Source organism: Strongylocentrotus purpuratus, unplaced genomic scaffold, assembly GCF_000002235.5.
Source record: "Strongylocentrotus purpuratus isolate Spur 01 unplaced genomic scaffold, Spur_5.0 spur5_scaffold_5, whole genome shotgun sequence".
Lineage (NCBI taxonomy): Eukaryota > Metazoa > Echinodermata > Echinoidea > Camarodonta > Strongylocentrotidae > Strongylocentrotus > Strongylocentrotus purpuratus.
In genome coordinates, this window is record NW_022145611.1 from 7493805 (window position 1) to 7511192 (window position 17388).

At 34.8% G+C, this 17388-nt stretch overlaps 1 protein-coding gene across 1 annotated transcript; it reads left to right on the forward strand.

Moving 5' to 3' along the window:
- The first annotated feature begins 134 nt into the window (after window positions 1-134).
- Window positions 135-15517, forward strand: LOC100889813 (leishmanolysin-like peptidase 2). The gene is made up of 17 exons (XM_030998520.1): window positions 135-808; window positions 1218-1391; window positions 2254-2338; window positions 2995-3046; window positions 3578-3727; window positions 4249-4371; window positions 4767-4845; window positions 5301-5452; window positions 5846-5920; window positions 6528-6700; window positions 8378-8570; window positions 9081-9209; window positions 10960-11107; window positions 12171-12315; window positions 12789-12874; window positions 14547-14646; window positions 15114-15517. The coding sequence occupies exons 1-17, from the start codon at window positions 619-621 to the stop codon at window positions 15400-15402; spliced, it is 2343 nt and encodes a 780-aa protein (XP_030854380.1). The 5' UTR covers window positions 135-618; the 3' UTR covers window positions 15403-15517.
- Window positions 15518-17388: the final 1871 nt, after the last annotated feature.

Consider the following 17388-nt stretch of genomic DNA (forward strand, 5'->3'; position numbering starts at 1 on the left):
ATAAAATAATTCAAATTAAGACAAATATAATTTCAATACATTAAGAAAACACATTTAGTAAGGATTTTTCCTAAAATTTAAATGGAAACACTGTATATATTAAGTATAACATTATACTTGGCTTAGTACTAAAGCTACGTTCTTGATCCTAGTAAATACCGAATTCTACTCTAGCGAATACAGAATGTATCTTATCGGGGGAGCTTCGCGGTAGGTAGGCGTCGTCGAACGAGCCCACCGTAGCTAACGAGCGCGAGTGATACATCAACAACAACATGCTTGACGATATGACGATTGTTGGTACAACATGGTGAAATTAATCTGACTTTTCAAATATGTGCAGACTGCATTGAATAACTATGACTTTTCTTGATACCGCATGTTAGTTTTTTTTTTTTACAAGTTTTGTGTAGGCCTTGGCTTGAGGCTTGCTATTTGAGGCTTTTAATTAGTTTTTTATGCCAGGCGCTGCACTGGTGATGCCGAGTCAAGTCAAAGTGAGACTGACAATGATGAACCGAATATGACTTTATGAGCCTAGAATAATTACTTATTTTAACTGGTTCACAAACCTGTTGACAAGTTAAGCAAAAGGAATCGGGCTATGCCATCAACACCATGACAATGGATACAAATAAGAGGAACACCATGATAAATCTCAAATTAATTCTGACTGTGATGATCATCATTTTTCTACAATGTTGGGAAGCTACTTCTCTGTCGTCTGCTCCAGCTCCTAGCCGTTGCATATTTGATGAAGTTCAAAAGCATCAAAACGTAGAAAGAACACTTATAAAATACCATCCAGGTTAGTATGGCAGCCCTTTAATCAATTCAGAAGTTTTGAATTGAAAACTTATTAAACTTTGAGCTTGAAATGAGTTTACAGTTTTCATGATTAAATCTTCCAAAGTCAGAATCTATTAACCTTCACTCACAATCTCACAAAGTCTATCTTGAAAGTTGAAAGAGAGATTAAAATGACAGCATCACAGCATCACATTTTTTGTTTGTAAGTTGTGTTGTTTATGAAAATAGATTTGTTGTTGTTGAATATTTGCAACAAAATGGTCAAAATTGTTAAAGTACATGGTGTAACAAAAGAGTAGAAATATCATTGAAGAGGATGACATGTACCGTAAACAAATGAACCAACAGCATTATTCATTAACAGGATATGATGATTAATGTTTTCATGATTCCCCCGCCCTTTACAGGTGATGTAAGCGCAAAATCAAAGAGGTCAGTAGAAGAAGAAGCAAATGCCTACCAGCCAATCAGAGTGAAGACGTTTGTCCAGAATGAGGAGCATCTGATGGACTCCGTGCAGGTTGAAAAACTAGAGACCATCATGGCTGGTGCAACATCTGTTGTTCAAAAACTTCTGTCAGGTACATAGGGAGAGTGACAAAGATGGAATGGAAATAGCCCTTTTACTTTCTTCTGTTTTCACTAAGTCCACCAGTTCATAGAAAGCACATGGTATAAATATCCACAGATCATTTCAATTGGGAGAAGTCCCACTTTGTGTACAGTATGTAAAAATAATGACTGTCAAAGTGATGGAGGTACTTGTTTGCCCCCTTGAAAAGAATACTTCCACCTGTGTATCATAGAATGTATAATTTAAATTTAAATTTAAATTTAAATTAATAAAGATTACATAACTTTAATGAACACCAGCTAAACAGCATTTACAGGGGAGTAGAAGGAATAGAAGATTTTCCCAACATATAAGCAGCTGTATGCAATTTGGATTCCATGCATAGAGATGCCATTATTTAGTACAAATGTGCAGATAGTATCAACTAACACTGAAAGACCTGTTTACTTTTTTTATGTCTAATTCAATTTATGCATTGTTACCAACTATAAGTATTTAATGCACCTGCTGTGTACAAAAACAAGTATCTATGGATGGAATCTGTATCTGTTGTTGCTATGTCTGGAAACCCTCAAGGAGCTATTGTCAAGAGAAACTTTTGTTCAAGAAGTATCAATAAAAGAAGTAAACAGATCTTTCAACAACAACAAAAATTGTAAAAATGTGTTAACAAAAATCTTATTTATGTTTCTGAAAACAGAACTAATACATTGTATTTAGTGTACTTTAATAGAAAAGATTGTTATGATTCATGTACAAAGAAAATTATGTCAGTGGTTTTAATTGAGTGTTGATTTATATCATAGGTGACTAAATTGTAATTGATTATTTAATTGTTTTTTGAACAATTCTGTTTTGTTTCAAACCAGTTTACCCTGTGCAAGGCCCACTGCTAATAGATCGCTCTGAAGCAGCTTGTAGAACTACATACAACGGTGGACAAAACGATGGAAAGTAAGTCCCTTGCCATTAAAAAATGTAGGGGACCTATGAGTTTGTTAAACATTATCATACAAGAGACAAACAAACTTATCAAAAAGATATAATTTTGCATTTTACACTAAACTTCAGTTGTGAGAAAGGATACATAATAGAAATTCAAAAAAATAATGTAGTAGAGATCAATCTGAAATTGCAAATGAATAGTTTTTTTTTTAAAGAGCACTTGATGCAGTTCATCTGAAAACACAAATAATATGAAATACAAGTTATTGTCAACTTTATGCTTTGTGATAGAAAAGAGCTTAGTGAAGCTGCTTTGTGATGTCATTTACTTTATTCAGTTACTTGATGTTACTTACCATCTTCAGGATTGTAATTTTATATTTTTGCCTATATTTACATAATTCACACTTTCCAGGGAATAAGACATTAATTGATGCCAAGTGTGACTAGTATTGGAAGGTTTTGATTTACAGTATTACTGCTTGCTATATATGTTTCATATTACTTGCTCCTGAAAAAGATATAAAGTTGGATGTCAATAGTTTGGGTGTTGTTACTCATCAAATTTTTTTTTTTGTAATTTGTATTTTTCAATTTTCACAAATGCAATAATCTTCTGATATTGTTGTTTTAACACTATGGTGTTGTGCATTTAATGCTTTCAGATGTGCAGAAATTTCACCAAATTATAGAGAACAGTGTCTGGATAATTTTGAGGTAAGGATTTGTTTCCCAATAGAATCCTGTGTCACAGAAATAGTCTCTTAAAATAAAAGATATCTTATGAAATGTCGGATTAGTATAAATTGAAACAAAATTGAAATCTGCTTTATGATTAGTGAATACCATGGATTGTCATGTGCTTAAAATCTTTCACCAACCATCCATCGCTGTATCAAAGACATTATGAAATATGGTATTATTGCCTGGAGTTCATAAGATGAATTCTTAAGAGATTTCAGTACTACATGTATATTAATAAACAAATATTATTATTATATGTGTGGGACCACAACTCACTTCTTTTGAAGAAATTACTTACGATAGGAGAGATTTTAAACTTACAGGCCACCTCTCTAGAAAGGCCATCTTTCAGTGTATGTTAGCTATTATCTATATTATTATTATTATCATCACCATCATCATCATCGGCGTTGTTGTTGTTGCTGTTGTTGTTGTTGTTATTATTATTATTATTACAATTATTACTATTTAGTATTACATACAAAAATGTGTTTCTTGGTTTAGATTCCTGATGATCATCTGGAGGGTCTATGGACATGGGATGCCATTAATTCAGAACCTGCAGTAACCCATTTTGAAGAAGGATCTGGTATTCCTAATGCAGATGTTGTGCTGTATGTCAAGGCTGAGCATACAACACGTTGTAATTCAGGGGTGAGTCATTTAGGATAGTTGTGGCTTTTTAAAAATGTGACATCAAAAGAACAGGCTATTTGGGATATTTGTTGGAAGTGTTGGTATTTTTCATGATTTTACATAGTATTCTGGTGTTTTGATGAAACAGGATAAGGAATTAAGGTCTAACATATCATCTTCTTTAATATCCAGAAAGGCATAAACTTGTATACCTTCCTATAAAGTTAACACACTACCCAATCTTAGCAGACATTATTTTCCTGGAAAATTTGATACATTAGACATAATAGGATGTAATGTGGTAAATTAAGCATGGAAATTGAAGGTACCGGTACTGATTTTGATTATGAACTCATAGATATACTTTTATTTAAAAAAAACAACTAAATTGCAGGCTCAGATCTGATGACATGGTTGAATTTAAAACGAATTTGGAGGTTGTATATAATCTCACCTTTAATTCTAAGAAGTTTAATTTTGATGTTAATAATTTCATATATTATGATCATCTAATTTTCTTTTTTTTTTCTTTTTCATAGGATGTGTTTGCATATGCATCATTCTGCAAGCAGGATCAGTTTAGCAGACCAATTGCTGGAGTAATCAACTTTTGTCCTGACCCTCTTCTGAGTGAGGAATATGATCAAGACAAATTTACTCTGGTAAAAAACAAAACATCAGTTCTCTTCTCATTCTTTAAAATCCTTTCACATTTTCATGTGGTTGCAAACAAATCAAGAGATGTTTTTATCTTCTGTTTTATAGTTTCTGGTAAATTACTAAAGCAATATAATTACAGCTTAGACACTTTCTTGTGCCACTGTGAATTAATTTACACAGCTCAAAAGATTTGTTGTTATATAGATTGATATGTTACACACAATGTATGAAGTTTTAGTATACATTGATGGTCATCACTTCAGATTTATTTTATGGTGTGAAAAATCATTGAAGTATTGCGTAATTATAGAAAAAAATGGGTTAAAGCACAATTCAACAACAAATACCACATATTAACAATATCTATGATTGTGCTTATATTTGTGTCTTATTGCAGCTTGCCCTGCATGAAGCGTTTCATGTTCTTGGATTTTCTACAAGTCTTTTTGACCAGTTTCAAGATTGTAGTGTATGTGGTAAGTTTATGAACCTATTAAACACTAAGCCCAACTTAAATCATGATATGGGAGAATTTTTTTTGCAGCAGTTGGAAAGTATGATTTCTCTTATTTATTACCCTTATATTTCCTGTTATCAAGAAGAATTCTCTTTCCTACGTGCCAAGCTTCTTATTAGACAAGTGTGTCTGTTAGTGGATACCATCATGAAACAAGATAAAAAGTTATCATATGATCAATATAAGACCAGAAGAGAAATTTATTCATTTATTAATGTACATGAATTTTGGCGTGACAATAAGAAGACATTAGTTGGATAGAGCCAACAACATAGCAAACGCTTGTCAAGATTGGCCCATTCAATCCAAACAAAATGAATTCATAACCCTCCATCGTATTTTTCCTAATTAAATTTGGATATCTAATTTGTAATTTTGTTTTGAAGTTAATTTATATTTTCTTTGTTTCTGTAGAAGATGGACTCGAGTGCGAGACAAGAGAGGATGTTGTGAGAGTGGATGCCGGTGGGCAGTCTAGACTCCACACCCCAGCAGTCGTGGCTGCATCTCAGATTCATTTTGGCTGCACCGAAGAGGAAGAAATGGGTGTTCCTCTGGAAAATTTGGTGAGTAAAGTTTCTCTTTTTTAATTTCAGTTTTTCAAATTTCAAACGAGAAAAGGTTTCTTATGCTGTTAGGCAACTAAAGGGCAAAGAGTAACACTTTCTTTCATGTCGACCTGAGTAAAAAGGCCAACTGTGCATTTTGCTGGAGAAAGTATAAATGTACCTATACTTTCAATTCTGGTACAGCACTGGGCTCGTGTCACAGGAAAGTACAATCTTTTGTATTTTGCTAAAGAAGAGAAAGGGCACAATTGCAGAAAATCATGAGTACTTTATACCTGTACTTAACATGTGTACTAGGGCCATGTTTTTATTTTTCTTTGAGGGGTTTTTATGAACAGAATTGACTGCAGTTGGCATATTCTAATAAAATGTAAACATTTTTTTTTTCAGGGTGGAGAAGGGGTATCATCGCACTGGGAAACACGATACATGTATGGTTCTGTCATGGCCCCTGCCATCCTACAGGTAAAAAATCATCTAGCATTACTTCAATATTTTGATGTCTCACCGGAGACTACATTTTTCTAACAGAAAGTTGATTTCATGTTCCCACTCGATAACGTGTCTGAATATATGCTTAAAATGGCAGAATCTACTCAAAATTTAAGGTGGAATTGTTTTTCAAGACTTACTTGCAAAATGAATGTCAATTAATAAATACGTTAGACAAAATATCTTACTTGCTGAAAATCATCATCACTAAAAAGAAAAAAGCACCAACACACATATGCACATATGGGACTACAAATTGTGATGCCACATGTGTGTGTAGTCCCATATACCCATATCTGTGCGCAGTGCTTTGCAGTGCATGTGATGTTCATCAAGATTGAATCAATCTGTAATCATTTTGAAGATTCTAAATCCTCACAGTACTCATTTAATCTTTTGAACTACATAATTAGACATTTATATTAAGCTCTTGACTGTGTTTTTGTCCACAACGCAACTGTTTGTCCAGTTCTCAACTTTATCTCTAGTGTTTACAGACAATGAAGATATTTAGATTTTTGTCCTCTGGGATGCAAATGCAGACAATGAGAAGTAACAAATGTGACAAATTTAATTTCAGGCGCACTCAACCTTTCTGGACAACATGACTCTGGCTGTATTTGAGGATTCTGGCTGGTACAAGGTGAATTATGAATACGCCGGGGATTTCCCCTGGGGTAAGGACCAAGGCTGCGAGTTTGGCTCGGTCGAATACTGCGCTACAAACTTCACCCAGTTCTTCTGTAATGAAAGGTTGGTATATTTAATATTGATAGTGGTGAATTCCTCAAACCACCATTGTGATATTGGTACATGGTGTCAAAAGGGGCCATTTCAATGCGATATGTTTGGGAGATATGTGTTTCTTACATATGCCTCATGAATATTCATGAGTTCACTGAAAACAACTCCTATCATGTTCTACCATAAATAGCAGTACAATCTGTTACTTTCATAGATAAGTCATATTGATATTATGCAGTATTACATTTAGTAGTGTTGGATGGCCCCTGCTAATTTCATTATGCAAATTTAGCTAGATATATGCACATGAGATAGCTCATTTGCATAATTTATGCACAGAAGCCTATTTATGTTAGAAGGGTTCGTTAGAAGCTGTTTTGCTACAACTTTTTTTTCTCATTTTCTTGTTATTTCTCATTTAGTCACATTTTAATGATTTTATACATCACAGTCAATTAATTTTGTAAATAACACAACATTTTTTTATACTAACTATACAAAACTTACACAAATTTGTGACTGGTACATATAGACCATGGATAGTATGATTTCGCTGCTCAGAAGATTTGTTATCCAAGTTACACACAGAGAACTCAGTTTCTCATCCATTTCTTGGGGGAAAGTCCCTGGACCCTGGGTAGAGAGTGCCACATAATCATCTTGTTATGTCTGTTTAGTCTGCAGTCCTCTTGATAATGGGCTATGAGGTTGTTAGGACCGAGCCTTAGGATAGACTAGGCATTTGTCAAAGCACAGTCATGCAAGTACCACTTCTGTGGTAACACAACAGGGCTCACTCTCTGAGTATGCACTTTTTGTTGCAGCATGTTACAATTTTTACAAGTTTGCTCTTTAAGTTACATGAAATGTGCATATAGATGAGATAATTTGCCCAATAGGCCCAATTTACATTTATTTGAGCAATAAATATGTAATATTTAAAACTTTTTTTGTTCTTTATCCAAATGCACTATTAGTAAACAGAAAGTGTTCCCCAATTCAATTTTCTTAGCCAAGAGTCTTTTCAGACGTAAACATGCATATCAGCAAGCTTAATTGCATAATTTATGCATACCGTATTTGCCGGCGTAAAGGCCGCAGTATTTTTGGAAGAGAAAATATCAAAAAGTCGGGGTGCGGGCTATGCGACGAAAGAGTAAAAAAAAATTTAAAAAGTAAGTCAAAACCAGCACAAATTTGCACATATGGGACTAGATCTACGAACAGTACAATAACTATACATTTCCACACATCTTACCGAAAATTTTATCTTGCATTGTTGACATGAAGACGAAAATAAACTTCCAAAAACAACATCTGCAGATAGATCTTGATCTAAGTTCGTGCCAATGCATTGCAAAAGTAAAAGAAGGGCCCGTTTAACGGAGCTGCCGCGAAGCATCCTGCACGCGAAGTCGCTATTTTGAATCCATTTCAATACACAAGAGAGAGGCACAATGTATACATCACAGAAAACTCCATATGCTAGCATCAGTGCGGATTTTTTTTTTTTTTTTTTTTTTTAAATGTCAAAATCGGGGGTGCGACCTATACGGCGCTGCGGCCTTATCGCTAGCAAATACGGTAGATATTGATATTTTTGTATTGTATGCAAATTACAGTACCTTTTGGAAGTATGAGAACAGAGTAATGGATATTTTCCTTCTTCTTTTTCTCTTTAATCAGTATATCAGGTTGTGACTATCTGGGACTGAACAAAGCTACCTGCACTACTAACATATATCTGGATGGATGTAAAATTTATTGGCCAGATTCAGAGAATCAGTGTGTGCATTCATCCAGTAGTGTGAATCTCAATGAAACTGGTGAAATTACTGGACCCGACAGCAGATGTTTTGCGTCAAATTCTCTTTTGGAGGTAAGAGGATATGTGATCTTCAACCCATACATCCGTACACATATCATCTATTTGGAGCCACTCAATTGCAACCCAAGCCCTGACCCCATAACTGTGACATAAGAATAAAACCGGGGGGGGGGGGGGGGGGGGGGGGGGGGGGGGGGGGGGGTCAGAAAGACTATGATCGACTTTAGGTTGGACTATGGCAGGCAGTTCATGCCACTGTTCGCTCTTATCATTATGATCTTTAGATAATATTTTTTTCTTCAATAATGAATTATCAAAAAATGTAAATTTGTGACCACAATTTGTATGTCCCTTGAGAGACCAATGCCAGTAAATGGTGAGAGCAAACAGTGGCATAAACGGCCTGCCATAGTTAAAGTCCAACTTAAAGTCGATCTTAGTCATTGTGAAACACCCCACTGGGGTAATTGTAATTAGAAATACTATTTAGCAGAATATCAAAACAGATTCATATTTTGACCCATTTTATTTTAATTCTCATTTGTATCTCTGTTACTCCAGGGAACATGTACACCAGGGGATTTAGAAGGGAGATGTTATGCAACCAGATGTGGGAATTCTTCTGAGTCGTATGAAATTCGTCTCTTAGACTCGGATTGGATTCCATGTCCAGCAGAGACAAGTATTCAAGTGAGTACAAACTTCTCAAAGCAGTGAAATGTGTTTTCATACATGTGCTATGTGATATACTTGTCTATTCTCAAGTTTATTCCATGTAGGATTTTTAAAAGAATTAGAAGAAGAAAGAAAGAATCAGCATGAGTTTGACCTGATAAACAATATCGATGTCAGCAATAGATATATATTTCAAAGTTAATCATTTTATCAATGGCATTACATATATGTTGCATACAAATATAAGTGGAAAAACTCCACAGAAAACCATATATGTACACTATTTTCGAAACTTTGATTGCTAGTAAAAAAAAATTGCAAATTTTGTATCATCATACTTCAATAGTAGTCAATGGAAAATGATTTATTAAAGAGTAATTGGTTGTTTTACTTCATAAAAAAATATATTTAGATGAATGTTTTATCATGGGAGTTTGTCAATTAAAAATATAAACTTTGCTGAATATGAATTGGGATGAAACAATTTAAACCTAGTGTTTATAATCATACTTTTCAATTGCCACATTAAAAGGAACATATAACCAGAGGTAAGCCTTTTTGCTTGTACTTCAGATCACTATCATGCATTTGCACATTATGTTTATTGCTTGTGCTTTTTCTTCATTTAAAAAAAAAAATTGCAAAGATATTCCATTTTGTACTTTGTGCATGGCGTTGTGATATGCAGGATATTTGCACTTGTTTTTTTTTGCTGCTGTTTTCAGAAGTTGTGGGTTTGATTTGTGAGTTATAAATGCAATTTTGGGGGAAAGTTTGTCATTTAGCATTGGTTTAGCAATTTCATTGGTCAGTATTTTATTTCCTAATGTTTTTTAATATTGACAGTTTAACCTACAAATTTTAAAATTATGTTTTTGTTTGATTATTTTTTTAAATCGACTCTACCACTGCATTGTGTTTTACCATAATATTTATTGGTTTTTCAGTTTGCACTTATGCTTATATATGTTTGATAATGGATCACTGCAATGCACTGTTAGCATCTCTTTAGATATGATGTTAAATTTACTTAACTACAGTTAGCAACTAAATTATTCATACCCTTACCCAGTTTTGTAATTGTTTAAGTACCGGTATGTGAAAAAATGATTTGTCCTGATTTATGTTTTTTGAGAATGTGACATATTCAACCAGTCCACCTTTCATGCTTGAGTTACGGAAGACACAAAAAACATCTGATTTACAAGGGGTGTGAATAATTTAGTTTTTAACTGTATATGGTCCCCTAGCCCAAGTGACATGTCAGTAGGTAAATAATTGACAATTTCATATTAGAGCAAAATATAATGCTAAGTCTAAGGAGTTAAGGGTCACAAGAAAATCCCAATGTGAAAAAAATAATTACTCAAATATTTCTCTTAAAGAAATTAAATACGAAGAGTCATTTAACCCATTGTCTACTGGAACTGTGTGGTTCCTGTATGAAAGCCAATGGGTATGAGAGAGTTCAGTAATCAATGGGATAATATAGCAGATTTCAGACTACTTTCTAGCTCCCCCCCCCCCCCCTTCTTTTCATTATACCAAAAAAAAAGAAAGAGAAAATTACTTTTGCTTACAAAAAGCAACATTCATGACAACATTTACTGGTAAACATAATTCAGCTCTATAGATATTCAACAAAAATATCTTGAAAAACAATATTATGACAGCACTTACTGGTAAACATATTCAACTACATAAATTTTCAATAAAAATATCCTGATTATTTGAATGCTTGGTTTGTTTTTCCAATGACTGCCAGGTGCCTGGCTATGAAGGGGAGGTTCACTGTCCTCCTGCAGACATTGTCTGTAAGAACCATTCCTCTCTTGTGAGCCTGGTGGATCAACCCTGTCTGACCTGCACAACGCCACCTGCTACTTCTACTGCTACTACATCAACAACTCAGAGTAAGTCGTGTTAGGAATGGCAAAGTTCAGTTAATTTAAAGGTTGGATTGATAAATCAAGTCATGATGCAAAAGAAAAAAAAAAAACCAAGATGAACAGACATGAAATATATATATATAGATTAAGGATTAGATGATTTAAAGGTCACTTCAAAATGACTAAATTGTCAATGTTGTGCCCATAGTATGTTCATTAATTTTATTTCAAGGTTTTCATAAACATAAATTTGGGGACCCCAGCAGAGGAATAAATACTTAAAGGTAATACAAAGTTTTGGGAGATTTTGAAAATTGGGTGGATAGTGAATCTTTACAATTTTGATATATTTGGATGCCCCTGTGGATGTATTATAAGCACTAAAAAAAATAGCCCCTAAAACACTTCTGTTTTCGTGAAAAATTGAATATAAAAATTTACCGGTGCTCCCGGTAAATTTTGATAAATTTCAAATAGCGCCTATGGCCGTACAATGGTAGCTGCGACCATGAAAATCTCAGAATATGTAGTTGGGATATATAATTTCCAAACGGGAATAGCTAATCGGTCGATTTTAGTCAAGAAACATTGTTTCATAGTTAAATTAATATCTTGACCTTGAGAGGGAGCTATACAACATAAAGAGTTTAATATTTATAATTTCATAACTTTTAGACTCGATTTCAACCGCGAGAACGATCAATGTATATTGTAGGAACGTATATGCTTCCAATATGTTAATTTGAACCAAATTCATGACCCCATACCAAAACTTTGTAATACCTTTAAGTTAAGGACAGTTTTGACAATATTTTGGTTTTCTAGTTTTAGGTAAACTGCATTTTCCTCAAACAAATCATATAGTCAAGTGCAGATCAGTAATATTAGCAGAGATATTGAAGCTGTGCTGTACTGTACTGTACTGAAGTTGTAAAGATGTTTTTTTTCCCTCCAATTAACCGTTTTTCAATCAGTATGAGTATGAATTGAGAAATAGTTTTTGTGATGTGACATTTAAATATCCTAAATATTTAATCTCTTGCTCTCTCACTCTCTCCATTTTGTTTTCTTTTCTTTCATACATCAGCTTCCCCAGGTGAAGTTCCAGGTGAATTAAATTTCTCCCTAGTGTTCAACGACCTTGCATACTCAGAGGTCGACGAGGGGTCAGAGGTCAATGACTTCAAGGGAGTCCTGATTGGGCGCATAGCAGAAACGGTCCAGCTTACCCAGTGAGTATATTGATCTTCAAAATAGTTAGCCATATACGTTTTCCTTCATCTCTCCTCTTCTTGCCCTTCTTATAATAATAATAATAATAATAATGTCAAGCTTATATAGCGCATAATATGTTGCAATCTCTATGCGCTTTAATAACAAATAGCACAAAACAAAGTTATATCTTATACAACAATTGGAATAGCTACAGTAACTTAACTACATCAAAAGTATGGCAATATCTTTCTCTAAAACCCCTTTCTCTGTCTTTGTATTAAACTTCACTCTCCTCTTTCTAGCTTGCTCTTAACTCCCCTTTTAAAAAAAAAAGTTGAATACCCCTTCCCTTCCCTGTCCATCTCTGTCTCCTTCTCACCTCATCATCTATCTTCGCTTCTTATCTCCAAATATTAAAAGTCATGAATTGAATAACGCATGATTTTACGTGTACGTAATGTGAAACTTTTATATTGTTTTTCATTGACAGAAATCGCATTGAGATTCTGGACATTATTGCAGGAAGTGTGAAAGCCTTTGTCTGCATCACACCACCCAAGGAAGGAGACTCCCAAGGTATATATTATAGTTCCATAACATTACACTCATATTTCTGATAGTTAAGTGGTAGGTTTATTATTGTACTCATGTACAGATAGGAAGGTATGGCTAGTCCTTGTATCCTTTTAACAATAGATGCCATAGATGTACAGCAAATTTTGTTTTAATTGCTCTTAATTGCTCTATATATATATATGGCTAATTCATTCCTTTCATTTTCATTTTACAAATAAGATATCAGTGTGTTTCTGAACAATCTGAATACAAAAGATATTTTGTCAAAATTATTTTTATACATCAGTTTATGGTTCAGCACCCACCCCCTCCATTATGCAATATAAAATGGGTAATATATCACCTAGGCTAAAGCCAGATTATTACATTTAATAAGCAGTTGTACCATCAGTTTTTGGAGAACACCCTTCTGGTTTCCAACAGACAATATGTACTGGTAGGTTTTTTATGCCTCCGTTACGAAGTAGCCGGAGGCATTATGTTTTCGGGTTGTCCGTCCGTCCGTCCGTCCGTCCGTACGTCTGTACGTACGTCTGTACGTACGTCCCGTTCTCGTGATCACGTTATCTGAAGAACGGATCAATGGATTCCTACCAAACTTTGGTCATATATGTATCTAGCAAAGTCGATGAACTGATTAGATTTTGGGGTCACGAGGTCAAAGGTCAAAGGTCACAGGGCTCATTATGTATGCAAAAACAGCTCGTGATCGCGTTATCTGAAGAACCGATTGACGGATTCCTGCCAAACTTTGGTCATGTATGTATCTTGTAGAGTCGATGAACTGACTAGATTTTGGGGTCACGAGGTCAAAGGTCACAGGGCTCATTATGTATGCAAAACGGCTCGTGATCGCGTTATCTGAAGAACCGATAGATGGATTCCTGCCAAACTTTGGTCATGTATGTATCTTGCAGAGCCAATGAACTGATTAGATTTTGGGGTCAAGAGGTCAAAGGTCAAAGGTCACAGGGCTCATTATGTATGCAAAAACAGCTTGTGATCGCGTTATCTCAAGAACCGATTGATGGATTCCTGCCAAACTTAGGTCATGTATGTTACTTGCAGAGCCGATGAACTTATTAGATTTTGGGTAACGAGGTCAAAGGTCAAAGGTCACAGCGCCCATTATGTATGCAAAAACAGCTTGTGATCGCGTTATCATTAGAACAGATTGATGGATTCCTGCCAAACTTAGATCATTTATGTATCTTGCAGAGCCAATGAACTGTGTAGATTCTTGGTTCATAAGGTCCAAGGTCATGGGCTCATTATGTATGCAAAAATAGCTTGTGAACGCATTCTCATTAGAACTGACAGATGGATTACTATTTAACTCTGGATATCTTGCAGAGCCAATGAGCTGAGTAGATATTAGGATCATGAGGTCAAAGTTCAAAGGGTCATATATGTATATGAGAAATTGTTTGTAATCACGATATTCTGAGAACCTGTTAATGGATTACAATTGAACTTGAATTTGAAAAATTTCTTCTGTTTTGGTTTGTAAAATTGCTCTATGACGGAGGCATCATTTTCGACTGCGCGCAGTCGAATTCCATCTAGTTCTAGATTGATAACACCATGCAAATGCTATATTAGACTGTCAATTGATTTTTCATTGATTTCTCTGATATTGTGGTCATTATTTTCTTCTTTTTTTAACCTGCAGTTTCCCCTGAGGATGCCTACAACAACCTCTCTAATGCTGTAATGTCAGGAGAGTTTAGTATTGAATATAACAGCAACAGTTATGCTGCCTCAGCCATCACGTAAGTATTGAAAAGAATAAAAGAAAAGCATTGTTATTTTTGACAAATTCTCTTGTCCGGAAGAAGGAAGAAAAATCATGTTTAGGGTAATGCTGATATAGCGATAAGTATAACACTTTGTATACAAGTGATGTGGAATTCTCATACAATTAAAGAAAACAACTTTACAAATTGCTTACTTTGCTTTTGCTATGTATTTAATGCAAAGTGTAAAAAGCGCGATAGCTCAGTTGGTAGAGCAGGTGGTCTCTTAATCCCGCAACCTGGGTTCGAAACTAAGTTTTTGCGCTAGTGCCCTTTGGTAAGGCATTAATCCTCATTACTAGGTCTCTCAGAGAAGACCTAAAGCTGTTGATCCTTTGGTTGCTTACTAAATAGCATTAATGGTTTCTTAGCAGTCAGGTAAAATAACCACCACTAACAGCTCGTCTATTACCATTATAACATAATTATCATTTTCATTTCAGACTCTTAGTTGTTGACAACCAGACCCCTACCCAGTCATCAACCGCCATGCCACCGACCGTACGCTCATCCCCTATCACCCCTCTCACTATCATCGTGTTGTCCATCATTGCTGCGCTCTTTGTGACCACCTTCCTGTCTGTCTGTGTGTGGAAGAACAAGAAGACGGCCACCACCATAGCCCCCGCCCCGGGGGCCACCCCCAGAGAGGGGGCGTTACCGGGGGAGGTTTACATGGTCAGGAAAGGGGAGCGCACAAGGGGGGACATGACTGCAGCCACATCCACATGATACACTTTCTCATCCTGACTCTGCTCTTTATGACATTTTACTGCCTCTGTGTGTGTGGAAGAACAAAATGACAGCCATGGCTGTAGTCCCTGCCCCAGGGCTACCACAAGGGATGAGGGGGGGGGGGGGTACTTATATCATCAGGAGAGGAAAGTGTGCAAGAATGGCAAGATGATATCCGGATGACTAATAGAATGTCCTAATATGAAACACCCAGTAAAACAAGATTATTATGGCTGAAGTAAATGAAAATGGTAGCTGAAAGTATAATCATCCTTACAATATTTGTCTCTTTACAATAAGACAAATGTGATTCAATGCAAATCGTTATCGTTATCGTTAAAGTTAATATAAATTTTTTTAAAAGCTAATGAAAATATAAATGTATGGGCACCCTGTTCAGATATGCTGCGGTGGTCTGCGCTATCTTTTAAATTTTTACAAATTACTTTAAGTGTAATCGCTTTACATTTCCTATGTTACAAAGCAGAGCATAGTGAACATGCATATGACCTTTGTTGCTCACAGTCGCCAATCAATTATATGTGAAAAAACTCTGGTGTCTTTTTTTGCACCAGTTTACCATGGCATATATCTGAACAAGCCTTTGGCCTTCTTCAAAATCATAGAAAGAATGGTCTTGAAATCACTAGGTCCTGGACTCTTAACCCGAGTTTGTGTGCTAATAACCTTTGATGAGTTTCATACCCGCAGATACACCCAACCTGTGCAATACATGTATGTGCTCTTTTGTCATATTTCACGCTATGGTGATATATTTATTCATTGTTACAAAATGGTATTGACTTGTATCTCATTAAAGTTCTTTTAAATAGGATCAAGTCACCAAAGCTTTATAATGAAAGCCGCTTGAAAAAAAATTGCATCAGTATTTTAATACGTACCCTATGCATATTAAAATCAGTATTATTCATAAGAGGATCAGCATTATTCATAAAAAAGAAGAAGGGAAGAAACCCTATACACAAATTCTTCATTTAGGTGATTGGTACTCTTTAGGAGATACGATCTGATTAAGTTAAGTATTATACAGTAGGCTTGCAGGTGCACCATCTCAAGCAGCATCTAAGTTAAGTATTGTGGATGTAACTTTTACATCATGACAAATTAATTGCTATATTTCTATGTTTCATGTAAAAAGAATTTACAAATTGTGTTGTGTCTATGCCATCAACCAATTCTCCATTGATTGATTCGAATTTATTCCATTTCAAATCAATTGTTTGCACAATAAAGAACATAGTAGACTAAGTATATTCAAAATTATGAAATGAAACAGGAACCTCCTGGAAAGCATAGCTTGTTTTCACCCATACCATGGAATTGATTTCTTTTTGTAATGACAAAATTGAATGGGATTTTATGATTATAACGGCCAATTAATTAGACAATCATACTTTTCATTTTTGTTTAGTTGCATGCAAGACATTTTATTGATGATTAGCTATTCGATAGCAATGTATTGTACAATTCATATCTTTAATCTGCGTTCCAGGAGATCTTATTGATTTATTAATGATTTTTGTTTTTATAGGGCTGAATTATAGCTGAATGTGTATTGTTATATGTTATTTGCAGATAACCAGTGAGCTTTGTACATTTTGTGTGTTTTTTCCATTTCATATCAATTGTTTGCACAATAAAGAACATAGTAGACAAAGTAAGTTAAAAAATTATGAAATGAAACAGGAACCTCCTGGAAAGCATAGCTTGTTTTCACCCATACCATGGAATTGATCTATTTTTGTATTGACAAAATTGAATGGGATTTTATGATTATAACAGCCAATTAATTAGTCAATCATACTTTTCATTTTTGTTTAGTTGCAAAACAATTTATTGATGATTAGCTATTCGATAGCAATATATTGTACAATTCATATCTTTAATCTGCGTTCCAGGAGATCTTATTGATTTATTAATTATTTTTGTTTTCATAGGGCTCAATAATAGCTGAATGAAATG